The following is a 26,915-nucleotide window of genomic DNA, read 5'->3' as shown; positions in this document are numbered from 1 at the left end:
TTTTCACAGTGGAATTCTGTCTATCAAAAGTAACAAATGAAATATTGGGAAGCTGAAGCTTTGTGTGAATGATACTGAGGTACGTGTAGTTCTACATGTGTGTCAGGTCTCCAATGTGCAGTGGCTGTTGCGAAAGTACTTTAATCTCCTTTTTAAAGGGCCGATGTCGTCTGTTGTACAGCTGATACATGTGTCTAGGAGTCTGAAAATACCACTAGACGTGTGGGAAGCCACCGTGGCCCTCAATAATAATGACTGCACACCTGTTGATAATGCTGTATTGTACGTCAATCGACCCTGATCGGGCTGAAGTAACAGGAAGATTGAATTTCAAAAGATCAACTAAAGTACATTTCCGAGAGCACTATCAACTCCATTAACAGTGACGAATATATGCTGAACACAAGTCCTTCACAGCGCAATGTATATGTATACCATTAAGCCCATCTTGCTACGAAGCCTTGTTGAAGTCATATGTTCTACAGCTGATACTGGAACGCTGGTCATCATTGTAACAGGGATGTTATCCTGTAATATTGCATGGTATTTAGAAGTTAGCGAAGACAAGGAATAGCAAGTTATGTATATTCACAGACAATCTTTTACCTTTCGATGTTGAATATGGTGTCACGTCTCTAAGGTGATAGCAGCTGATGTAGGACAAGATATATTTTGGTAATTGTCCAACGGAGACTGTTTTCTTAAATGAGCATTAGTGTTATTGTATATACATGTAATGGGTACTGTTCTCACTGCATACTTGCTGTATATCAGCGAATGTTATTCTTTTCGTCTTTTGTTCCAGTCATGTGTGCTGGCAGCGTCTCTTCACGCCCATTCACATATACATAGAAAGTTAGAAGTCTATTATATACTTCCGTGTTAAAGACTGAGGTCTCTGGGGTTGAGAAAAGTTATATGTTTTGGTAATTGTCATCTATTACAGTTGATGCCAGTCCAGGAATATGCCCTTTAACATGATGACGTCAACTTCTGTGATTTGCATAACCAAGAGAGATATGACGGACACACTCGACTACAAATTCGCCAGAGTAGATGTTGTTTTTCTGCCTAATGCTGCAATTCCAGCTATGCCCAGACAGTGTTCCAGCCCGCGCAGCGTGGAGTAGGAAGGATACATACATTTGCATACACGGCACCACCCTTATGTAAGTGTCCTGCTGAATTGAAATACACAGGCGGGAACACGTCAAATATATCTTCATCATTGACCGTGTGTTATCATAGAGTATAGCTAAAATGGATAGAATTATCATTAAACCGCCCGCACGTTATCAGAAATGAGCGGGCCACTGTAACTTGATAATGCCCTCATATTGCTTGACGACGGGCCATTATCAAGCCCGTTGTAAGGTGACGTCATAGGGTAGAGAAAATGACATCACGTATTATAGTGACGTCATCTGGTTTGTTCTATGACATTTCCATATTTGTAAAATGTGGTCAGTGACCCTTATAACAATGTCCGGGACACGTGACCGAGATGACACCAGAGGTTCGCAATACCATGCCCTACTCTAAGGCCATGAGTGACAACGGCGAGGAGGAGCCGTAGCGCTATGCTTGCCAAAGTTTGTTTAAATCTATTGATTGGCATGAATGTACATAGTAGCATGTACATTAATTAATATGCATTCAAGATATCTACCGTGAATGAAAAAACTATCCACCAGACACCATGACAAGAAGGAAGGCCTAAACTTTCTAATAGTCACTCTTTGTTAGCTGTCGAACAATATTCCCGCGATTCCAGCCTTTGGTGTCTACATGTCATAACTTTTGAGGTCCAATCGAGCATGCGCTGTGTACCAAAACTACAAAGAGCATCATACGACTATTGCTCAGAAGTTGTTTGATCAGGGTTACAACATACAGCAAAGCTTTCAAATGTTGTATGGTAGACATTTGGTGGACATTTCCAAATCTTTATGACAAAAAATGATGTCCTATGCAATTCCATATTTTGACTTGTACCATACGTTCCTGTGTTTTATTAGTTGATCAATTGACTTGCCTTTACATGTGTTTGTGACGGATGCCACCGGTTGGGCATGGTGTTTCATCTTTTCGCTAGCACTTTGTGTTATGGCTGTTAATAGTAATTACCTTTGATATAGTCGGAACCGTTAAATGGATTGCATGTGTTTTCGTCGCTGTACATTAGACTCTGCTTTTAGCAGATGTTTCTTCTGATTATGGAAAGTGTTTTTTCTCGCTTATGTTATTATGGACGGAAACTGTTTTCTTAAATGAGCATTAGTGTTATTGTATATACATGTGATGGGTACTGTTCTCACTGCATGCTTGCTGTATATCGGCGAATGTTATTCTTTTCGTCTTTTTGTTCCAGTCATGTGTGCTGGCAGCGTCTCTTCACGCCCATTCACATATACATAGAAAGTTAGAAGTCTATTATATACTTCCGTGTTAAAGACTGAGGTGTCTGGGATTGAGAAATGGGGATATTTTTATTGTAGTCAACATAATACTTTGACGGAACCATTGTCATAAAAGAGCTACATCCCCGTAAATAATCTCCAGTTATCATAAGTGTCTGGGCCGTACACCAACTGTTGACTTCCTTCCAAATTGCCAAGGCAAAATGAGGACAGACGGTCATTTAGGGAGTTAATATCGCTTCTTCCCATTTGTTATTCTCTTGAAAATGTATGTAATGAACTTACTCATATAACTGGTCGAGACTGGTCGTTTCGCAGAGAGACATTTTTGTTATTTGACCAGCGTGTATTCCAACAGCGGTATCGTAACTTCCAAGCTTATGTTTTTAAATTGATTTTGTATATATCCAAATGTTTGATAAAGAATTGTAGTGACTTTTGTATTGCTTTTGTTTATATATTTAAGATTTTGCAAACTCGGAACTACTTCTTAAGTCGCAATTACAAGGTGTGGCGAAACGTCCCTGCGTGTCAGGTAGGGAGAATTTACGTTCCAAGGTTTTACGTTTGTAATGGTAAAAAATAACTTTCCGGTAGACAGCTGCACAATATGTATATAATAAATAGGATAATCCATGTGTCTCGTGAAATATCTTCTATGTATGATTACGCTGCAAAACGGCAATGTAGAAAACAGAAAGAAATACTTGACACTGCGATTTTTTATCTAGGATCTAGGTTATTGTACTCTGGTTAGTAAGATATAAAAACAACAGTAGACTTTGACCGAGCCCTACCCAACACACAATCTGTTTCCTCAAGATAAGACTACAGTGAAACAAGCACACAAGTAACCTGCCGTGTAAAACAGAAGGAGTACGATGAAATATCTGTATTTTATACTGGTAAGCAAATTCTGTATTATGTGTGGTTTCGTTGATTTACTTCCAACTGTGTTATTTTTGCCGTGACACCTGGGGCATGTGATGGACATGTGTGTTCCCTTGTGATCTTTCAGTAAACCCTGTACTTTGAGTCAGGGTTCATCTTAAGCACAGGCCTTTAGTTATGAACCTAGCTTCGTCTTCAACAATTTGCCTTGTGTTGTGTGTTCTACATCACCTGCATGTTGTTTTATGTCTCCACAGCTGCTCACTCCGTGTCTTCTCAGGGGCATCGATGCAAGTTCAGAGAGACGTATGTTTTGATTATTGACACAATCCGTACTAATTTTATCATTCGGAACGTTCCTATGAAACGACTAGGGGGAAGTGGGCAGTAGTAAGTTGTCAAAACATACATTCTCTTTAGACGTATAGAAAAACAGAAATTGCCTGCCACAAAATTTACATTTTTGCAATGTGTGTTGCTTAAAGGCTCATAGTTTTAAATTTTTAAAAATGTGCTTTTTTGTAGCTCTTGCTGAAAAATATCTTACGTCGATGCAAAATATTGTGATGTATAATCATTGTCATAGAAATCTATGCAATTCTGTCATGAATTGCTACTGGCGTGATGACGTCATGGAAAACGAGACTTGGCGAACGCGAACATCCTGCTATGTACCTGGAAGGTCCTGTCATCTGGACTTGAGAGTCGTTTTAAACGTTTCAAGGAAAGTCAGCTGAGCGGCAGTAACGTTTAAACGGTTATCAACTTATCCTTATCATGGTGCTGATAGACCAATTGTCATAATGTGAGCGAATCGGGAACCAATTTATCTCACAGAAAGCCTGCTACAACAATCAAATGTTAAGTGGTGCCACGTATGTTTCGTTACGAAGTATCGACTGTATGGCGAATAAATTAAAGAGTGTTTGACGTATGAATGTTAACTGGGCTAATAGACACCTGAATACGTGGGTGTTTGAAGTTCTAATGTTAACTGGGCTAATAGACACCTGAAGACGTGGATGTTTGAAGTTCTAATGTTAACGGGGCTAATAGACACCTGAAGACGTGGCTGTTTGAAGTTCTAATGTTAACTGGGCTAATAGACACCTGAAGACGTAGGTGTTTGAAGTTCTAATGTTAACTGGGCTAATAGACACCTGAAGACGTGGATGTTTGAAGTTCTAATGTTAACGGGGCTAATAGACACCTGAAAACGTGGGTGTTTGAAGTTCTAATGTTAACGGGGCTAACAGACACCTGAAGACGTGGATGTTTGAAGTTCTAATGTTAACGGGGCTAACAGACACCTAAATACGTGGGTGTTTGAAGTTCTAATGTTAACGGGGGCTAATAGACACCTGAAGACGTAGGTGTTTGAAGTACTAATGTTAACTGGGCTAATAGACACCTGTGACGTGGGTGTTTGACGTTCGAATGTTAACGGGGCTAATAGACACCTGAAGACGTAGGTGTTTGAAGTTATAATGTTAACGGGGCTAATAGACACCTGAAGACATGGGTGTTTAACGTTCTAATGTTAACGGGGCTAACAGACACCTGAAGACGTGGGTGTTTGAAGTTCTAATGTTAACTGGGCTAATAGACACCTGAAGACGTAGGTGTTTGAAGTTCTAATGTTAACGGGGCTAATGGACACCTGAAGACGTGGGTGTTTGAAGTTCTAATGTTAACGGGGCTAATAGACACCTGAAGACGTAGGTGTTTGAAGTTCTAATGTTAACGGGGCTTATAGACACCTGAAGACGTGGGTGTTTGAAGTTCTAATGTTAACTGGGCTAATAGACACCTGTGACGTGGGTGTTTGAAGTTCTAATGTTAACTGGGCTAATAGACACCTGTGACGTGGGTGTTTGACGTTCTAATGTTAACGGGGCTAATAGACACCTGAAGACGTAGGTGTTTGAAGTATTACTGATCACGATGCTTAAAGACACCTGAAGACGTAGGTGTTTGAAGTATTACTGAAAACGATGCTAATAGACACCAGAAGACGTGGGTGTTTGAAGTTCTAATGTTAACGGGGCTAATAGACGCCTGATGACATGGATGTTTGAAGTTCTAATGTTAACCTTGCGTATAGACACCTGAAGACGTAGGTGTTTGAAGTTCTAATGTTTACCTTGCTAATAGGCAATGGAAGACGTGGGCGTTTAAAGTATTACTGATAACGATGCTAATAGACACCTAGAGAAGTGGATCTTTTAGGAGATGATTGTGTGTTTATGAACCGTAAATGTTGTTCCCCTGAGTGCATTTTGCTATGTTAAATATTGTGCCATTGTAGACTTACATTTTAGCGCCAAATATAAAGCTGGCCTGCTCCTGGTGAAATGACACACATGTCAGTAGCTCGTCATGACGTGTGCCTGTTTCAGAACTCCAGCTGTGTCCCAGTAACAACCAACCACTGAGGAGCAGCGATGGAACAACCCTGTTTTGTGGGCGTGGTCCCTCCAGGGTGACCTGCCCAGTACAAAGTTACTGTCACATCGACCCGGCTGACAGGTTCGCTGTCTGTTGCCCGAACTAGAAAATAAACAGGCTTTTGCTCACCGATATCATCAAAGTCTCTTCTCTTTCGTGCCACGTGGCTGTATTCAGGGTTTGGCTGATAGAGTGAGTTTGGTTTTACGCCGCCTTTATCAATATTGCCGCATTGGAACTTCGTATATTATTTCTCATGGTTATGAAAAGGCTTTTGTCCCAAGTTTATGAAGTAACCTATTCCGTGTTTGTCTCTATGGTTGTTTCTATATCAATAGCATGTTCACCCAATGACATTAAAAGTTGCTTCAGGGTATGACTTTGGCAGAGATGTCTTACGATAAATAATATGGCAAGGATTTTGTCGCTTGTATTTACAATAGGCCCTACCCTCACTTTATGAATCAGTGATTAATACTCATTTTATTCATTCACCCAAATTATCTGAAGGCTAAAATGATTCTATTAAGACTTTCAATTTTAGTATAAATTGCGAAAGATAATTTTCTACTTTCCCTGAGTGGGGTCACACTGCGAGTGTTTATAGGGACACTGAGGTAGTTCTTATTAACACCGGGCTGCCTCCTCGGGTTTTGGGAGGTATCTGTATTCTCCAATTCTCAATGCATAACATTTGAATGATGTAAACATGCACGATAAGCGGAACACCACGTGTCTCGTGAATTAATTACAAGAGCCTGAGACAATGATTTATATGACGATTTGAATACTGCCATAAGGCTTAATTTGTCATATAATGTCATTAACAATCAGGAATAAAAATACTGCTGACAGTTGACTGACGCATGAACCCAACAACACCAACTGTTATTGATTAGTCGTTTCTGAAAAATAATGAAAAATGGGTTGTTCATAAACCTGTATTTTCTCACATGAAGACACGTATTAGTTTTGTATCATTCATAAAATTTGTCCTCAAGGAAACATGCTTATGTTACCGACGTTCCACGGGAGTCGTACATGTACTTCTATACTAAGTCTGCTGCTGTTTAAATGTACAACATGGACAGATAGTCCACACAACATATGGCTGTAGTGTGAGAGTGTCAACAATGTAAGTGTCCTTGTGTCAACAATGTAAGTGTCCCTGTGTCAACAATATAAGTGTCCCTGTGTCAACAATGTAAATGTCCATGTGTCAACAATGTAAGTGTCCCTGTGTCAACAATGTATCTGCTCCTGTGTCAACAATGTAAGTGTCCCTGTGTCAACAATGTAAGTGTCCTTGTGTCAACAATGTAAGTGTCCCTGTGTCAACAATGTAAGTGTCCCTGTGTCAACAATGTAAGTGTCCCTGTGTCAACAATGTAAGTGTCCCTGTGTCAACAATGTAAGTGTCCCTGTGTCAACAATGTAAGTGTCCCTGTGTCAACAATGTAAGTGTCCTTGTGTCAACAATGTATCTGCTCCTGTGTCAACAATGTAAGTGTCCCTGTGTCAACAATGTAAGTGTCCCTGTGTCAACAATGTAAGTGTCCTTGTGTCAACAATGTAAGTGTCCCTGTGTCAACAATGTAAGTGTCCCTGCGTCAACAATGTAAGTGTCCCTGTGTCAACAATGTATCTGCTCCTGTGTCAACAATGTAAGTGTCCCTGTGTCAACAATGTAAGAGTCCCTGTGTCAACAATGTAAGTGTCCTTGTGTCAACAATGTAAGTGTCCCTGTGTCAACAATGTAAGTGTCCCTCTGTCAACAATGTAAGAGTCCCTGTGTCAACAATGTAAGTGTCCCTGTGTCAACAATGTAAGTGTCCTTGTGTCAACAATGTATCTGCTCCTGTGTCAACAATGTAAGTGTCCCTGTGTCAACAATGTAAGAGTCCCTGTGTCAACAATGTAAGTGTCCTTGTGTCAACAATGTAAGTGTCCCTGTGTCAACAATGTGAGTGTCCCTGTGTCAACAATGTAAGAGTCCCTGTGTCAACAATGTAAGTGTCCCTGTGTCAACAATGTATCTGCTCCTGTGTCAACAATGTTAGTGTCCTTGTGTCAACAATGTAAGAGTCCCTGTGTCAACAATGTAAGTGTCCCTGTGTCAACAATGTATCTGCTCCTGTGTCAACAATGTTAGTGTCCTTGTGTCAACAATGTAAGTGTCTCTTTGTCAACAATGTAAGTGTCCCTTTGTCAACAATGTAAGTGTCCTTGTGTCAACAATGTAAGTGTCCCTGTGTCAACAATGTAAGTGTCCCTGTGTCAACAATGTAAGTGTCCTTGTGTCAACAATGTAAGTGTCCCTGTGTCAACAATGTAAGTGTCCTTGTGTCAACAATGTAAGTGTCCTTGTGTCAACAATGTAAGTGTCCCTGTGTCAACAATGTAAGTGTCCCTCTGTCAACAATGTAAGTGTCCTTGTGTCAACAATGTAAGTGTCCCTGTGTCAACAATGTAAGTGTCCCTGTGTCAACAATGTAAGTGTCCTTGTGTCAACAATGTCAGTGTCCCTGTGTCAACAATGTAAGTGTCCCTGTGTCAACAATGTAAGTGTCCTTGTGTCAACAATGTAAGTGTCCCTGTGTCAACAATGTAAGTGTCCCTGTGTCAACAATGTAAGTGTCCTTGTGTCAACAATATAAGTGTCCCTGTGTCAACAATGTAAGTGTCCTTGTGTCAACAATGTAAGTGTCCCTGTGTCAACAATGTAAGTGTCCTTGTGTCAACAATGTAAGTATCCTTGTGTCAACAATGTAAGTGTCCTTGTGTCAACAATGTAAGTGTCCTTGTGTCAACAATGTAAGTGTCCCTGTGTCAACAATGTAAGTGTCCCTGTGTCAACAATGTAAGTGTCCTTGTGTCAACAATGTAAGTGTCCCTGTGTCAACAATGTAAGTGTCCTTGTGTCAGCTGCTGTGGTAACAATTAAGTTTTAGTCCCCTTTTACAAATCCATTTTCTATTGTCTCTATTTTGTTATTAGGTTGATTACGGGTTTCAAGCACTTGATAAGATTGAATGTGATGTGTAAGATATTAATATAGTATTAGGTTGTATGTGTAAACCACAGAAATATTAAAAATAACCTCGTGAAAGTAAGAATAGACAAATGTGTAAATGGCAAATAATCCAATACAAGTCGGATAAATGGATGCTAATTAATCGATTGTCATTCTAAGACATGCAACACAATTAGTTCTCTTAAAAATATCAAAAGGTACATTTCATAGTCAATATAGTTCCTTTAGTTTCAGATTTAAAAGAATTTGTCGTCGAAGTTTGTAAATTTTAGAGCTCTGCACCATTTCATCGGCTGGACGAGGTTCGAACCATGTATTTGTCTACAACCAGATATTTGCTGGATGGTCGGTAACAAGTACTGTTAGGTTTGACACCAGTGTGTCATGCCAAATTTTGATAGATTTAAGGACTTGCATGACAATGTCTTGGTAGTGGAAATACAGATGTAAATCCACGTGAGCCTCAAGAGTATTTTTGGTGATGACACTGTGTCAAACATTCACTATAAAGTACAGATTCCCGTACGTGTTTTTTGTCCGGGATTCGGACCCACATTGCCAGAGTGAGGCACCTAATCGCCAGCACACAAAGCCAGCGATCTAACCCACTCAGCCACCGAGGCTTCCACAAAAAACGAAAGCCCGACAACTGGAAGTCTAGGCGGTGAGCGTATCCTTCTTACTGGTGGCACCCGTTGAGAAATGACGCTGAACATAACACGTAAAGGAGCCAGGGCTATTGATACACAATACCTACACGAGCCATGGACACATTCATAGCAACGTACACTCACGAATACCACTAACATGCCGCGTCTGATCTGAAGTCTACAACATCTGCCACACCTCTTTGTAGGTGTAGAATCATAACAGGCAGCATTTCCACATTCAACGTCATACCGACCAATCAGAACACGTTGTAATACGTCTAGCCACTTACATATTACATATGTAGACAATTATTTGTCCAGCCATCAATTGGACGTTGATAATCTCCACTGATGCATCCCTATACATTCACACAGTCGAGTCCACTATTCATTCTCAGTTAATTCAATCTGATGTCAATCATTCCACAGCACATTAAAAACTATCAAAAGTGACGACCATTCGTACTCTGCCAGGGACGGAAATAAATCATATTAATATTTCTTTAGAAGAAATCAACCAAACTGTCATCATCTGTCAATGTCGAGCTACAGCCTCTAGGGAGTTTGTTTCCCTTCAGCCCAGTACAAGAGCCAGGTCACACTACAGACAACATCCCAGTACAAGAGCCAGGTCACACTACAGACAACATCCCAGTACAAGAGCCAGGTCACACTACAGACAACATCCCAGTACAAGAGCCAGGTCACACTACAGACAACATCCCAGTACAAGAGCCAGGTCACACCACAGACAACATCCCAGTACAAGAGCCAGGTCACACTACAGACAACATCCCAGTACAAGAGCCAGGTCACACTACAGACAACATCCCAGTACAAGAGCCAGGTCACACTACAGACAACATCCCAGTACAAGAGCCAGGTCACACTACAGACAACATCCCAGTACAAGAGCCAGGTCACACTACAGACAACATCCCAGTACAAGAGCCAGGTCACACTACAGACAACATCCCAGTACAAGAGCCAGGTCACACTACAGACAACATCCCAGTACAAGAGCCAGGTCACACTACAGACAACATCCCAGTACAAGAGCCAGGTCACACTACAGACAACATCCCAGTACAAGAGCCAGGTCACACTACAGACAACATCCCAGTACAAGAGCCAGGTCACAGTACAGACAACATCCCAGTACAAGAGCCAGGTCACACTACAGACAACATCCCAGTACAAGAGCCAGGTCACACTACAGACAACATCCCAGTACAAGAGCCAGGTCACACTACAGACAACATCCCAGTACAAGAGCCAGGTCACACTACAGACAACATCCCAGTACAAGAGCCAGGTCACACTACAGACAACATCCCAGTACAAGAGCCAGGTCACACTACAGACAACATCCCAGTACAAGAGCCAGGTCACACTACAGACAACATCCCAGTACAAGAGCCAGGTCACACCACAGACAACATCCCAGTAGGGGTACATGGGAACATATCGTTAAATAGGAAATCGCAACAGACGTCATGTTTGCCACTGATGCGCTAGATTTGGAAATTACCTCCATATGTCTGCCATGAAACCTTTTGACAGCTTCACTGAGGCCTTGAATGTTGTAACTCTTGGAAAATACTTTGTTTTATCAATATTTAATTCTCAATTCATTTAACATGCATAACGAAACAATAATTTCGGTGACATTCTATTCCTGCTCAGTTATACACGTTTGGAGTAACTGAAATAGGAGGATATTTCTACGAGTCGAGTTACAAGCATCATAAGTGAATGGATCCATGGATGAATGAATTGCGCAGCACGATTTACTCACGGGGGATGCAGGGGGAATGCAGGGGGATCCAGGGGGATCCAGGGGGGTGTAGGGGGATGCAGGGGGGTCCAGGGGGGTGCAGGGGGTGTATGGGAATGCAGGGGGATCCAGGAGGGTGCAGGGGGATGTAGGGGACGCAGGGGATTCAAGGGGGGCGCAGGGGGTGTAGGGGGGATGCAGGGGGATACAGGGGGGTGCAGGGGGATCCAGGGGATGCAGGGGGGGGGGGGCAGGGGACGCAGGCGATGCAGGGGGATCAAGGGGGGCGCAGGGGGTGTAGGGGGGATGCAAGGGGATCCAGGGGGATGCAGGGCGATTCAGGGGGGTGCTCTCTCTCATGTTTACTATGAAGCTTTTTGATAGCCTCTGTGTGGCCTCAATAGTTGTAACTTTGATCAAGTATTTTTTTGTAAGAGTCCTATGACGCTTTTTGAAAGAACATGCTCGACTGTTCATCAACCGACAGGAGCTGCTGGAATATTGCTCGACATGAAGGGAAAGTTAACTATTGGAAATGGAATACATGTATAACAGATAACGTCAGAGAATAATCAGTCTCGATTATCATCCGAAATCTTTTGGCGCAAAAGCCAAAACAGCGGTGTACATTATATGACTGGATCGCTGAACATGACTGACGACACCAGGTGTTAGCAAAAAGGGTAAGCAAGTAAGCCGTTTTGTCAAAAGGATAGTTTATTGTTAAATGTTTACAAATAGATTTTCGTTGTGTTCATTGAAATTCCTGCATTCTGATTACCGGAATTGGTCAAGCGTTATTGCTTTCATTTCCCAATGAATGTGAAAGGTTAGGCCACGCCCCCTGAAGCGAACTACTTTTATCCCTAAGAAATGTCGTGGAATCCAAATATTACAGTCGAGGGAATTCCCATTCTGCTCACGTACATCGTCATGCACAGGACATTTAGCGAAATATATGTATATGTCGTTGTCCAAACAACCTTTTGAGACCGAAGACGGAGAAGGAATGAAAGATCAAACGTGCAGGCTCGCTCGCCTGTTTGTTTTCCCGCTCGCCACGGTTCAACAACTTTCGGGTCTTCGGGTTTCATTTTAAACTAGCATTTTTCCAACTGTGTCTTCCCGTTCTCAGGGACCAAATGTTTGAATATGGCGGTAACTGACCATGTCATTTGAAACAGCCGTGTGTCCATTAATCACTATGAAATAGTGATGACACCCGGTGTTCGCGAAGGGTGAGCGTAACTATCCTCCACAACCGGTGTCAGAATTGCGGTTGGTTCTATTCTGAGATTGTAAAACAATCCTTTGATTTGATACTCTTCTTGTTAGTGATAGATGGAATATTTTATGGAGCTTCAACGAAATGGTCACATTGTTCTGTCCTGCAACACAGATGTGCAACCTGACATTAGGTCATATTCCAACAACCCACGTGTAAGATAACAAGAGTAGTTTGCTAGTTCATATAGCAGGTAACAGTTAAACGGTATGAGAAAATACATGGGCTCACATTGTGTTCACATCCAAGTGTGTGAGCAGAAGTTCCTATGTCATATATACACATCACCTCTCTGCGGTTGGTTTGGGCCCAGGATTTGAAAATCTTTTGGTTAGACACTGAGGATGCCTACGTTCATCTCATAAGTCGATCATTTCTGAAACAGGGAAATTCAGCCCAACACCTCAAAATACTCAAGGTTTGAGTTCAGCTTTATCCCCTCAGAACATACATCAAGCAGGCTACCAAAACAATAGCGGCCAAACAAAGAAGGACCACTTAGGTTCTTCATACTCTCACACTGGTGTTCTTCATACTCTCACACTGGTGTTCTTCATACTCTCACACTGGTGTTCTTCATACTCTCACACTGGTGTTCTTCATACTCTCACACTGGTGTTCTTCATACTCTCACACTGGTGTTCTTCATACTCTCACACTGGTGTTCTCCATACTCTCACACTGGTGTTTTTCATACTCTCAAACTGGTGTTCTCCATACTCTCACACTGGTGTTCTTCATACTCTCACACTGGTGTTCTCCATACTCTCACACTGGTGTTCTTCATACTCTCACACTGGTGTTCTCCATACTCTCACACTGGTGTTCTCCATACTCTCACAATGGTGTTCTTCATACTCTCACACTGGTGTTCTTCGTACTCTCACACTGGTGTTCTTCATGCACTCACACTGGTGTTCTCCCTGCACTCATATCATTTACCAAATCTACCTTGAGTACAGTTTTGGTGTAACAGTGGAGGCCTAAGATGAACATTTACACATCTTGTGCACTTGTTGAATCATTAAATACATATTTGTGAAAGCTGAGGCGGGAAAGAGTATCCTACCTCGATATTAGTACTTTGGCCAGGATATTTTAAGGAATGAGTCCGATCAAAACAGGTTGGAGGTTCCCCAGCGCTGACATCATAGAAGGACAGCTCCGTCCCGGCTTCAGGATCTGTCCGACGCTGTCGAGGATGGGTTCTTGTCAAAGAACTGGTTTGACTACACAACGTGATGTACCGTCGGTGTGACCGTGTACCCCGAGTATACGATGTGATGTACCCTTCTTGTGGCCATGTAATCCGAGTATGAGATGTGATGTACCCTCCGTGGGGCCGTGTACCCCATATATACGATGTGATGTACCCTTCCTGGTGTCATGTAATCCGAGTAAACGATGTGATGTACCCTCTGTGTGTCTTCGTGTCCCGACTGTACGATGTGATGTACCCTCTGTGTGTTTGTGTACCCCGAGTATACGATGTGATGTACCTACCTTATGTGTGTTCGTGTACCCCGAGTATCCGATGTAGTATATCCTCTGTGTGGCCATGTATCCTGAGTATACGATGTGATGTACCCTCCGTGTGGCCGTGTACCCCGAGTATACGATGTGATGTACCCTTCGTGTGGCCATGTAATCCGAGTATACGATGTGATGTGCCCTTCGTGTGTCCGTGTACCCCGAGTATACGAGGTGGTGTACCCTCTGTGTGTTTGTGTACCCCGAGGATAGAATATGATGTACCCTTCGTGTGGCCATGTAATCCGAGTATACGATGTGACGTACCTTCTGTATGTCCGTGTATCACGAGTATACGATGTGATGTATCCTCTGTGTGGCCATGTACCACGAGTATACGATGTGATATATCCTCTGTGTGTCCGTGTATCACGAGTATACGATGTGATGTATCTTCTGTGTGTCCGTGTATCACGAGTATACGATGTGACGTACCTTCTGTATGTCCGTGTATCACGAGTATACGATGTGATGTATCCTCTGTGTGGCCATGTACCACGAGTATACGATGTGATGTATCCTCTGTGTGGCCGTGTATCACGAGTATACGATGTGATGTATCTTCTGTGTGTCCGTGTATCACGAGTATACGATGTGACGTACCTTCTGTATGTCCGTGTATCACGAGTATACGATGTGACGTACCTTCTGTATGTCCGTGTATCACGAGTATACGATGTGATGTATCCTCTGTGTGGCCATGTACCCCGAGTATACGATGTGATGTATCCTCTGTGTGTCCGTGTATCACGAGTATACGATGTGATGTATCCTCTGTGTGTCCGTGTATCACGAGTATACGATGTGACGTACCTTCGGTATGTCCGTGTATCACGAGTATACGATGTGACGTACCTTCTGTATGTCCGTGTATCACGAGTATACAGAGTGATGTATCCTCTGTGTGGCCATGTACCACGAGTATACGATGTGATATATCCTCTGTGTGGCCATGTACCACGAGTATACGATGTGATGTATCCTCTGTGTGTCCGTGTATCACGAGTATACGATGTGATGTATCTTCTGTGTGGCCATGTACCCCGAGTATACGATGTGATGTATCCTCTGTGTGTCCGTGTATCACGAGTATACAGAGTGATGTATCCTCTGTGTGGCCATGTACCACGAGTATACGATGTGATGTATCCTCTGTGTGTCCGTGTATCACGAGTATACGATGTGATGTATCCTCTGTGTGTCCGTGTATCACGAGTATACGATGTGATGTATCCTCTGTGTGTCCGTGTATCACGAGTATTCGATGTGATGTATCCTCTGTGTGTCCGTGTATCACGAGTATACACAGTGATGTATCCTCTGTGTGGCCATGTACCCCGAGTATACGATGTGATGTATCCTCTGTGTGTCCGTGTATCACGAGTATACGATGTGATGTATCCTATGTGTGTCCGGGTATCACGAGTATACGATGTGATGTATCCTCTGTATGTCCGTGTATCACGAGAATATGATGTGATGTACCCTCTGTGTGTCCGTGTATCACGAGTATACGATGTGATGTATCCTCTGTGTGTCCGTGTATCACGAGTATACGATGTGATGTATCCTCTGTTTGGCCATGTAACACGAATAGACGACACTCCTTTTCTGGACTAATCATGACGATTTAGACAGAAAGCGATATTTTGAGTAAGCCGAAAGCACGCAAAATTGGAATTGTTCTGTGGGAATTCAACTAAATCTGGCCTAACAGGAAAGTTACGATGCAAATTCATCCTGACTGACCGAGTTCCGATTAAAACATTTTGCTGTTCCGGAAACAGAAGGGAAGTCTCACGTTGTGTACCCGTGTCTTAGCGTCCCCGATTCAGAATAAACGTCAATCAATCGTAATTAGAATATCCTCTGATTTGATGTTGTGTGGCAACAACTGTTTAGCAAATGTCTAAACAAAACACTTGTTCTGGTTACAAATGCTCTTGCTTGTGACCATCATGAGAACACAAATGGATATCTTCATCAGTAGATCGGTTATTAAAGTTGCAGATGTCGTGGCGATGAGCCCATGGTGGTGGGTTTCTGTTATGCGAAAGGGACGCACAGCAAAGGGTGTTGCCTTGACGATTGAGCAGCCCCATACTACACTGACTATATAGACTCGGACCTCGTGCAAAATGTGTTCTTTACGCTAAGGCAGGGCGGGACAACTTAGGAATGGCCAGGAGTCCGAACTTGACCACACAGAAGGAAGCGAGCTACAAAAACATGTTTTATATCATTGGAAAGCTCTCGAGGAGTCGAATCCAAATAATGTGTGTCCCAGTGTGTTCACATGTTCACAAGCTCAAAAATTGGCTGAGAAAATGCATTACTGCAGAAATTTCTGGCAGAATTTTTTTTTTCTGCAGAAATTTCTGGCAGTATTTTTTTTTTTTACAGAAATTTCTGGCAGAATTTTTTTTTTCTACAGAAATTTCTGGCAGAATTTTTTTCTGCAGTAATATCAACCATCAATCTTTGGAGAGTTTAAATTGATTTCAGCAATTGAAGATATTTATCTTGGTATTATATTTACCAAATTTATCAAGAAAAGTTGACGTCACTCGAATTAAACAATGGAACAACATGTTGGCCTCATACCTTTGTATACTAGACAGATGCAAATCATTGAACCTTGAGCTTACCCTATATTTAATCTAAATTATTATGAGAATTTCAGTGACCATTTTTCAATGGCCTTTTTACGACTTTGAAGTGTACAACAGTAAAGGTGAATGTGATTCTCAAAAAATAAATTTCATAATTATTCCATGGGGCCAACCAAATATATAATCCCCAGTTGGAATTCAAAGAAACAACCTACATGTGATATACGGTACTCTGAAAGTAGGTTAACTTCAGACATGGAAAAAAATAGAACACAACCAAGATTTTACAATATAACTGCATATATTGTTTCATAAATTTCATTGTGCACATCTCATCTCATCTTTTATATGTATATATATATATATAATTCTAAATACACAGCTTTACTAAGAAACAAAAACATACACATTACAAAACTCCTGCAATGCAATCCTCGGCAATATCTCAGCCACATAGCTTAGACAAAAAATATGTTCATTTCAGCAAAACTTGCTGCTCCTTCTTTATTGTTCTGATACTAACGCTTGTCTTCGGTGCTTTGTCAGAGTGATCTGAAAGTAAAGAAAGAAAATGTAAAGAATATGAGAACATAATTAAAATCACAGTGCATCTATACAATAAAAGCAAAAATAGTAACCTCATGAAGTTGGGTTGTTTCTCTGCCCACATTACACATATCCTAAGTAACGCTGACTAACCCTAATATTACACATCACAATACATATTTCAAAAGAAATGCAATATTTATTGAAATTACCTTTGATTGTTTTTGCAGTTTTTCATTGTTCTTCTCTATTGCCTCTTGAACTTTAGTTGGGAGGGTTGTCGCTTCCCTTGGGGCAGGCATGAAGGGCTTTAAGTCTGATAGCTTGGTGGTGGGTGTCCGGATGTCCCCAATCTTGAAGGAGGGCATCGCGGGTTGTTGCAGGCTTCTGTCTAAGTTCCCTTGCAAATACACTAAACGGTTGATCCACATCTTCATGCGTGTGCCCCACCATGAGAAAGAAAGTTTCACCTGAAAATAGTATTTACATCAGTATTATCACTATGAAAACAAATCAAATTGTACAAAACTTGTTTATTTACAGAATACTGATTTGAGTATTGAGAATATTGAGAGAAAAATCAATCTTGTGCATTTAAAAAGTTTCAACATAGTGTGCAGATTCTTTTATACTTAGGATGAGCAACTGGACATAAAATACTTGCTTCAAAACAATTCTAATGTGGTTTAAAACAATTTACATAAATTATAAAAATATTAACCACATGTGACTTCAGCATTTACTTTGAATTGTATAGTATAGCCTCAAGGAATAAATACGCTATACATGATATTGTATGTGGAATCATATACCAATAATTTCATTGATAACTATCTTCATGATAGCACTAAAAGTGATACCTTGGATTGCAGCGTCCACTTTTGACTGGCCGACAAAATCTTGCAGCTTTACTGGTCCTGGAAATGTCAAATAAATATTTGAACAATACATAAATTGCAACTTTAATGTAATTGGATAGTCATACAAATATAACAATTGCCAATTTCCATTCTCAGATATCCACAATTCCTCCAAAATTAGACAAGCCTACCAGACAAACATTGAATTTATTCAACAGGCCCGTACCAAGCATTTAGCTAAGACAAAGATAAATTTCTATCCTTCTAAACGTGTGTTACAAATATAATGTACAAACAAATGTCTTGACATACATGGCACGATCCTATTACAAAACAAATCCCATTACATCCTTTACTAATAATACTGGACTAACTACAATAACGTAACCCATATATGTGCACTGTGGATACTAAGCTCCACTGGTTTCTAAATAAGAATCTACATAACTCCCTACCAAGAGGATATGTAGACAGTAATATATGTTTTGGTTTGGTTTGTTGTTTACTGCCGCATTCAGCAATATTCCACCTATATGACAGCGGTCTGTAATTAATCGAATCTGGACCAGACATTTCAGAGATTCATATCATGAGCATCAATGCAAGTGACCACGCGATACTGTTAGTCGCCTCTTAAGACAAGCATAGAATTCACTGGAAACTGGAAAGGAAATATCACAAAAAGACATGTTGTGCTTGGATACCAATTACACAATAATGACCCATTAAATCTTATAATTATTCTTTGCAGAAACTTTTTTTTTCATGTAAAGATACAAGGCATATTCCATCGTTCTAGATCTTCCAGAATGAACTTAAGTAGTTTTATTAAAGCAGTTATTAAATGAACAGCATTTATGAGTGGGTATAAGACAGATTCTAAAAATTTTGGTCTTCATGGCATACATTTTTTTCGTAACATGGAAGTCGTTTTCTGTTTTGACATGAAATGCAACAAATAAAAAGGGCTTCACACACTGTGCCCATGTGGAGAATCAAAACCAGGTCTTTGGCGTGATGAGCGAACACTTTCACCACTGGGCTACACAACCACTCGAGGGTAAAGAAGAAAGCACTGAAGGTTTCGACACAACATCCATAATGCAGTAATACATGGACAAACTGAACATGCATGCACATAAAAAAAAACAATTATACGGACAGAAATGGCTGTGTGTTTTGCCAAAATTCATCTATTCAATCAGAACAGGCTTACAAATGAGCAGTTTCTAAAAATACTGTTGCTAGGACGCAGCAGTGAACTCATTGTTGTGTTTATTTGCTTGTTTCTATAACTATATTCCAGCTATATGACAGCATTCTGTAAATATTTGAGTTTGGACCAGTCCATCCAGTGACTGATATCATGAGCATCAGGTTACGCAATTGGGATACGATGACACACATCAAGCAAGTCAGCAAGTCTGACCATCTGATCTCGTTAGTCGCCTCTTACAACAAGCATGGTCGCCTCTTATGGCAAGCATGGATTGCTGGAGACCTATTGTGAGAACTATGCATGTCATATATATGGCTAATATTAGCAAATTCCATTCAGGAGTATACACTGAGCCACAGCGGGCAGCTAATTTTGGCTTATGGCACATGTAACTAGTACTTTGGGGGAACTTTTGTACTGAAAGTGTTGTTTCATTGGTTGCCATCAGTTACTGAGACATATGGACAAATTGACTTACTATGAAACTGGATGTAACATTTAATTAAATAACTTTGTGCAACATACTTCCTTATAATAATTATGGTTTCTTTTATTCACTGTGGCACATGAACACCCGCTCACCTGGAATGAGTGAGTGAGTTAGGTTAGACGCTGCTTTGAACAGTATTTCAGGTATATCACGGCGTGTCAACTTGATGTGGGAGGAAAGCCCAGAGTTATGTAGGTCTTAGACATTTACCACTGGTCAAACCCATGAGCATGTGTATGTTGCTGAACCATGAACCGAACACATCCAGGGACAAAACTCTGCACTAAAGAATATAAACCGCGGGAGTAAGAAGTGAAAAACACCCTTAATATTGGAAGAATTATTATGTCATTATAATGCGAAAAGGAACAAGTGTTGAGTCCCACTACCAACTAACCAAATTTCATTATTTTGAGCAATAACCGAGTTATGGGTGGCAAATATCCAATTCAAGAAATTGGGGTTGTCAATCAGGTAAAGTTTCATTGTCCAGTGGTATCTTGAGAAGATTGCTTGTATTGTGCAAAGAATTGCATTTTGAGAGAGTGCAAATTAAGGGCATGTAATGGTCAAAATATAAAACATTACGAAAACAGAATCTGTGATGATCCCCATTACAATCTCTACTGGATTTCATTACATATTGTACAAACATGGCTCAGTAATGTCCAAAAGAAGTTTCATCTTTTCGAAAGCTGGATGTGATGAGGTCAAGTTAAAATGTGTAATTTAACAAGAGCACTAAAATTACTGCACATGTATCACCTTTCAAACAAAAATGACTTCAGAAGTAATGGCCATAAATAGCATTATCAATATTGTTGTTATGGCATCAACACTCTTGAAGTTTTGGAGTAGATTTGTTCTAAATCTAAGACGGCTAAGTGGCAGTCAATTCCAATTCCATTTTTGATGAGTTGATTTCCCACAAATACTTGATGGAAATAACTTGATTCTGATTGGACAATCAGGTTATGAAATCACAATAATCCCCCTCTTATTAAAAAGGCTGATTTGGAAACTAATATTTTATAAAGTAGTACTTTTTTACAGTCATTGTCAATAAGCATTTTAAAATATTTACATTTATAGGATACAACATGCAAAGTTTCACTACAATATTGAAAGGATGTGTGGCAATACATTTTGTGCAGAAAACCATAAAAAATCTACAGAGAGAATGATTTTCAAGTTTTGAGGACAACAGAGAGCTTGACATTGGCACTTTTCATTTTAGGACTGTTACGTCATATCTTTTGTGTCACAGTGAGTGATATGTCATCCTAGTGGCTAGCTTAGTTTTCTTTTGGGGTGCCCACTTCATGGTGGTTTTTGTGCTACATGCTTTCAATGCCTGACCTATGTGTAAACAAACTGTTTAAGCATATACAGCACCACTGTCGGTGATTTTGTTTGTTTGTTCACTTTTTTGTTTAACACCGCACTCCAACAATATTTCAGCTATATGACGGTGGTCTGTACAGAAGTCTGGACCAGACAATAAAGTGATTGACATCATGAACATCAATCTATGATTTGGGATATGGTGACAAGTGTCAACCATGTCAATAAGCCTGACCACCCAATCCTGTCAGTCGCCTCTTACAACAAGCATAAACACAACATGTTTTTAACGTGGAGCATGGTTACCTGTAGATTTATCCAAGCTTAATTTAAGATTTGAAACCTCATTCTCTGTTTTCGTTTCCAAATTCAATTCAGTGCAGTTTACAGGTTACCAAGTGAAACATTGAAAACACAGTATTTTTATCTCCTGATTAAATACTGAATAAAATTGGTAGCATATATATAGGTATTAATAGAGTTAGATAGAGAGACAGTAACATGAGAATGATATGAATTACAAGTCTACAGACACTAGTTATAGTTAGATAGAGTGACAGTAACATGAGAATGATATAAATTACAAGTCTATAGACACTAGTTAGTCTGAAAATGTCATGTAATACTGAAAATGTCATGTTTTAATGAAAACTTGATTTTTAAACATTTTGATAATGCAATACAAAAAACATTCATAAACAAACATTTCACAAAACTGTGATGCAATAAGATCAGTGTCATGTTTTTTTCAAAATGACAATCTATCATTAAGTATTGTGACAATGTCTTGCGCACTTAACATAAACTGTATGGTTTTGGGCCATATTGTCAGTGCCACAGATGTAGTGTTCGGAACTGGTTGAAATTCACAACAAGAATGATGAATAAATCATACAACATTTGTCAAGATTAATCAAGTTCTCTCAGATACATGTAGCCTATAGATCCTATAGATCCTATAATTGCATCAATGTTACAGTCACGCTCGCATGTTGCTGTATATAAAAAAATTAAACCTTAGAGATATTAAAACAGTATTATCTCACGTAATTATTCCAAGCTGATGTAATTATACCATCTTTTTTATTTCCAAGTGTATATTTTTAATTGATATTGAAGATGAAACAATTGACATAAAAATCGCAAGTGGGTGGGTTTGTTTTTTTGCTTGAATGGGCAATTAAAATAATAATGTAAAAAGTATCCAGTTGGCTATTAAATTACATTCATTTTCCCTAAACCAATGTCAGCAGTTATTGTTTTTTTATGACATAAGTAGAAATAAGTTATAATGTGTATATTTATATAAAACATGAATTACCAATAAAAACATCATATTTGGAAGGCAATCTGCCATTAATATAATGTAAGTATCTTGTAGGGATCAGCAAACAGTGCAGACAAACATTAAGGATGTGCAGGGGCAACTTAAGATTAAAGATTTCTTGAAATGTTAATGGTTATCCAAAAACTTAATAAAACATCAATTAATCATCTCTTTTATAGCACTGCTTGTGAAAAAGAATAATTGTTGATTTGTCTCAAGATTTCACTACTGAAAAAACTTTTGGTGAATATCAACTTTGTCTTTCATACATTGTACACATGCTTCCATAAAAAAAAAAAAATTGTATAATAGAATGTTATGTTAATCATTGTCAGATTTAACTCAAGAGTGACAATTATCTATTTAGATATTTATCTAGTTTACATAACCCTAACAATGACTACCGAATTTCTTCCATTTAAAATTCTTATTATCATAAAACTTTAAAATAGGCACGTCAAGATAAGTCGTATTCTACATCTGAAATCAATGTTAGTGACAAGACTTTAATAGACTTTTAAAAGCATTTTACACTAAAGGACAGTCATGAACATGAATTTTTGTCCGCTTATCTAAACTTACATTTAACCTAGCTGACAAACCCCTTGTGAAACAATAATATGAATACACTGAACAGTATGAATGACCTGACAAACATCAGACTATGTTTATTCATAGTCTTTTTCTTATGCCAAACTCTAAAAACATGATCCTATCTTTATTACAACTACAATTTATGCAACGGAATTCTGTTACTGATGTGCTTTGTAATGACGATTTCGCGATTATATGAACGAATGATTCGTCAAAGTTCCTTAATGCTTATCCACATTCTGACTGGTGATGAATGATTCTTGTCAATGTTTTTGATAACCTTGTTACCTCAGGGAGCAAAGACATGTTATTATTTTCACAAGATTATTCCTGTTTCACAAAATTTTGGTTGAAAAAGTATGTACCAAAGATGATAATATGTGAGATTTGAGAATAGATGCCTTGAATATGAATAAATACTAAATTATGTTTTAGACACTTTGTCCCAAAAAGAGTTACCAGGTACATATGATCTGACACTCCCAACCTTTCGTAATCACAACATTCAACTGTTGGCTTGTGCATAGAGAATTGAATCTATTCATATACGTATTTGAAGGTTTTGCCTTATTGTATCAACAAGTTATTTCAATGAAAATTAATAATGTTTAACTTGTTTGTAAATTGATGAGAAATAAGTTAGGTTTATTATGCAGATAGCAAATGTGTGCTTTGTAGTAATAATGAAACAATAGTTCAAAGAAATACATTCATTGATACTGTGTATGTGCAATAGTACTAATTACTTTCAGCATGTGATACTGTGTTATCATACAAGACCATATCAGACAACCCATTCACCTGTTAACAGACGTGACACACCTGCTTGTGTGGGCCACTTCACGTTCTTATTACATAGGAATAAGCAATCAATGCTGTCAACTTATTTGTATGTTATGATTACTGCTCCTGTGATAATATGACATATCATTTTAGAATAAAAATGTTTGAAGCATGTTTGGGAAACCTAAAATATACAGTTGTGACTCATCACTAACAAAGCCCCACACGCACCAGAAAACATTGGATCAACGGTAAAGTTGTGAGTCTTGAATGATTGTGTTTGGTTTAACACCGCTTTTAACAGTATTCCCGTTATATCGTGGCGTGTCAGCTTATTGTGGGAGGAAAGTCCAAAGTGATGCAGATCTCTGACGTTTACCACTTCGATTAAGCCCACGAGCACAGATATGGTGCCGACAACCTAGAAACATTGGGCGAACAGGGATTCAAACCAACAATAAATGCCCAATTGCAATGCCTGGTAGTGTATGTATACAGTTGGTATCGATAAGTTATTCAAGGTCTTAACAGTAATACTCCTTGCCAAACCCTTACGTTTATCGAATATTGTTTCCATGCTAAATTCGGTTCCATTTTGAAGATCGCTTTTATATGTATCCAGTTGGAAACAGCAATTATTAATATAGATTTTGCAATATTCCTGGGCTTTCAGAAATTCGAGAAGAAAATTCGCGAAATTCGATATCGACATGTCCTCTCAAAACGAAGAAAGGGTTCTATCACTAGGTCCACGCGAGAGTATGTCTCGTAAACTTGCCTAGCCCTACGCCTACTGTTAGCACCACCGAGTAGACCGAGCCACCCACCAACTCGCACCCTAATTAAGTCATGGCCCTGTGGGCAACGAGAGCAACACTTACCTGGTATTCTACGTACGTAACACCAATATAATGCCACGCGAAGCCATATATAAATAAAGGCTACACAATCCGCGTATGTTCGCAGAGCCCTCGCTCTTCCTTTCCTAGCTCATGTTGACATTTTGATAAAAAAAAAAAAATGCACCGTGCTTTGATTCCGAAACGAAATTTAAATTGGCAACACAGTCGGTGGTGGTAAAAAAACCCAGCGCAACGCAAGACCGATGGAGTACCTCACCCCTACATTCGCCGTACCAGTTTATTTTCGCGTTCGTAGCTCAACTCTACCTAATAGTGCCGATGCAATAAACGAACTATAGTTGACGACATTGCACATGAACATTACTTACCAATTTCAGTGTTTTTCCTTTTGGGCAGATTTCTTGAAGAAAGATGTCTGCCTTGACTGTTGATCACGTTGGTAAGATCTGTAATAGCGTAGCAACATGTTCAGTGAATATGTTCATAAAGAAACCATGATCCAAACAGAAGGCAAAGGTTCTTCAAGATATATACGGTGTTTGGTGTACAAAAATAGAATAAAATGCTTCTTACCCATGTCAACGTTGTTGAAGCAGAGCTGGTGAACCCTCCTCAAGGCATCTAGAGCTTCTCACTGCGACCAGAACTTGGGTTTTCGATGTGATTTACCGACTTGTTGAATAGTTATCGTTTGATCGTCTGACAGAACGTTCTCGACGATTTAACGATATTTAACGATACCTGATTAGGGTTAAATCTATATATACCATTTTTATGGTCGGGCGTCCACGGCTGATTGGTATATCAAATCAAACACAAGGGTGTATATCATGCCCCCTTGAGTGTTCACGCCTCACTGGGTGGTCACGTAATAAGGTGTGGCACCAGCATCTCGGGTTACAATTTGATATTAATTCAAGTACTCCACTGATAATGTACATAGGTAGTTAACTTAATTACATTCAGTTTTGTCCGACAAGGAGCGAGTTTACTTTTTTTTAGACACATATTTTGTAACAGGCTCTTCCCCTGGAAACACATATATTGTAAATAAATATTTTGCCGTTTCCATCAACCTTATCACGTGATGTTCTATAACTGTTGTCTTGTACACTATCCATAGTGTAAGTCAGCTGGCTCGAGGAATTTTCATATAGTATTATCATTAAACAACATACCCTATGCAACAGTTATGTTGCTACCCAGACAATGTAAACGATCAGTTTTTATTATAAATACAAAACCACCTTTTAAGCGGTAATACCTATCACGCATTAAATAACATATATGAACAACCATGTGATTATAAAGTCTCACGTTGGTTCCTCCGTGCAACTTCATGCCTGACTTACATTCATATTGTTCTTTCACCACACTTACGCTTCTCCAAATTTAGAAAGAAGCTGTGTACACAGTGTTCTTGCGAGTTTCAATTACGCGTCCGGTTTGGCGGCAACTTCAAAGAGTGGACATATGGTTGCTCCTTCAGGTAGCTATAATTACCCTCTCTATAATGCAATATCGTATTATCCATTTGTAATGAATGATAGTAACCCTAAATCGGATTGGATTCAGTTAAATCTACATTTCTCAAGGTCTCTAACATCGAGATTTAAAATATCTTTCATGTAAATACCTTCTTTGTCATGTGACTTGTATATATTCGTGTATATTCAGAATCGTGCCTTCGCACAATGTCTTTGCACAATGGCACAAGCAACGTGGTCTCTTTCTGTAAAAAATAGCACTCTTTATTTCAGCCACAGCAAAGATCCCGAACCACGTGCAGTCAGCAGAGTTACAGCGTCTGGTTACCGTCTTGCAATTACGATACAGGTAAGACGTCAAAATATTTATTGTTTTATTTCTGGAAACGCCGACCCTAGAACGTGGAATTTTGGTAACACGGTTATTTCATATAACAACAACCAAATAACAACCTGTACTCCAAACAGTGAATGTGTGGCTCTGCTGCCATGCGAAACGCGTTTTGTAAGTGTCTAATTTTAGTGTATTTATTTCTACCACTTTTGATAAAAAAATACGCAAACAAACTAATCTGAAAAGGAGATATCTCCATCCCCTGTGGTGTTATTGCGACTTGTATACTGTCTCAAGGACATTAGGCAACTTATTGTAGCTGTATGGCGACACTTGTAGTGTAGCTATGTGACCATGAATTTGCCTGTGGTGATCAGTGAAAGTGAAAACACGGAAAATTACAAAATACCAATCCATGCAG

General features: G+C 39.6%; 2 protein-coding genes across 2 annotated transcripts; both read right to left on the bottom strand.

Annotated features, from left to right (window-relative positions):
* Nucleotides 1-11,115: 11,115 nt before the first annotated feature.
* On the bottom strand, nucleotides 11,116-11,580 carry LOC124137416 (merozoite surface protein CMZ-8-like). The gene has a single exon (XM_046503699.2). It carries the CDS (start codon nucleotides 11,578-11,580, stop codon nucleotides 11,116-11,118), a length of 465 nt encoding a protein of 154 aa, XP_046359655.2.
* A 4,607-nt stretch (nucleotides 11,581-16,187) lies between these two features.
* LOC125383683 lies at nucleotides 16,188-18,395 on the bottom strand. The gene is made up of 4 exons (XM_048402387.1): nucleotides 18,054-18,395; nucleotides 17,406-17,663; nucleotides 17,171-17,199; nucleotides 16,188-16,254 (listed from the first exon to the last, which is right to left on the bottom strand). Exons 2-4 carry the CDS (start codon nucleotides 17,628-17,630, stop codon nucleotides 16,188-16,190), a joined length of 321 nt encoding a protein of 106 aa, XP_048258344.1. The 5' UTR covers nucleotides 17,631-17,663; nucleotides 18,054-18,395.
* Nucleotides 18,396-26,915: the final 8,520 nt, after the last annotated feature.

Source organism: Haliotis rufescens, unplaced genomic scaffold, assembly GCF_023055435.1.
Source record: "Haliotis rufescens isolate VD_foot unplaced genomic scaffold, xgHalRufe1.0.p SCAF_26, whole genome shotgun sequence".
In the NCBI taxonomy this organism is placed as follows: domain Eukaryota; kingdom Metazoa; phylum Mollusca; class Gastropoda; order Lepetellida; family Haliotidae; genus Haliotis; species Haliotis rufescens.
The sequence above is the reverse complement of the archived record's forward strand: the minus strand, read 5'-3'. Positions and strand labels throughout refer to the sequence as shown.

What these genes read in the sequence shown, in the direction of transcription:
- LOC124137416 (XM_046503699.2), bottom strand. Translation starts at nt 11,580, where the DNA reads ATGAGAGAGAGCACCCCCCTGAATCGCCCTGCATCCCCCTGGATCCCC.
- LOC125383683 (XM_048402387.1), bottom strand. Translation starts at nt 17,630, where the DNA reads ATGAAGATGTGGATCAACCGTTTAGTGTATTTGCAAGGGAACTTAGAC. An exon ending in AACTGCAAAAACAATCAAAG is followed by an intron (nt 17,200 to 17,405) that starts GTAATTTCAATA and finishes CTTTACTTTCAG; the next exon opens with ATCACTCTGACAAAGCACCG. An exon ending in ACAAAGCACCGAAGACAAGC is followed by an intron (nt 16,255 to 17,170) that starts GTTAGTATCAGA and finishes ATGTTTTTGTAG; the next exon opens with CTCGCTTCCTTCTGTGTGGT.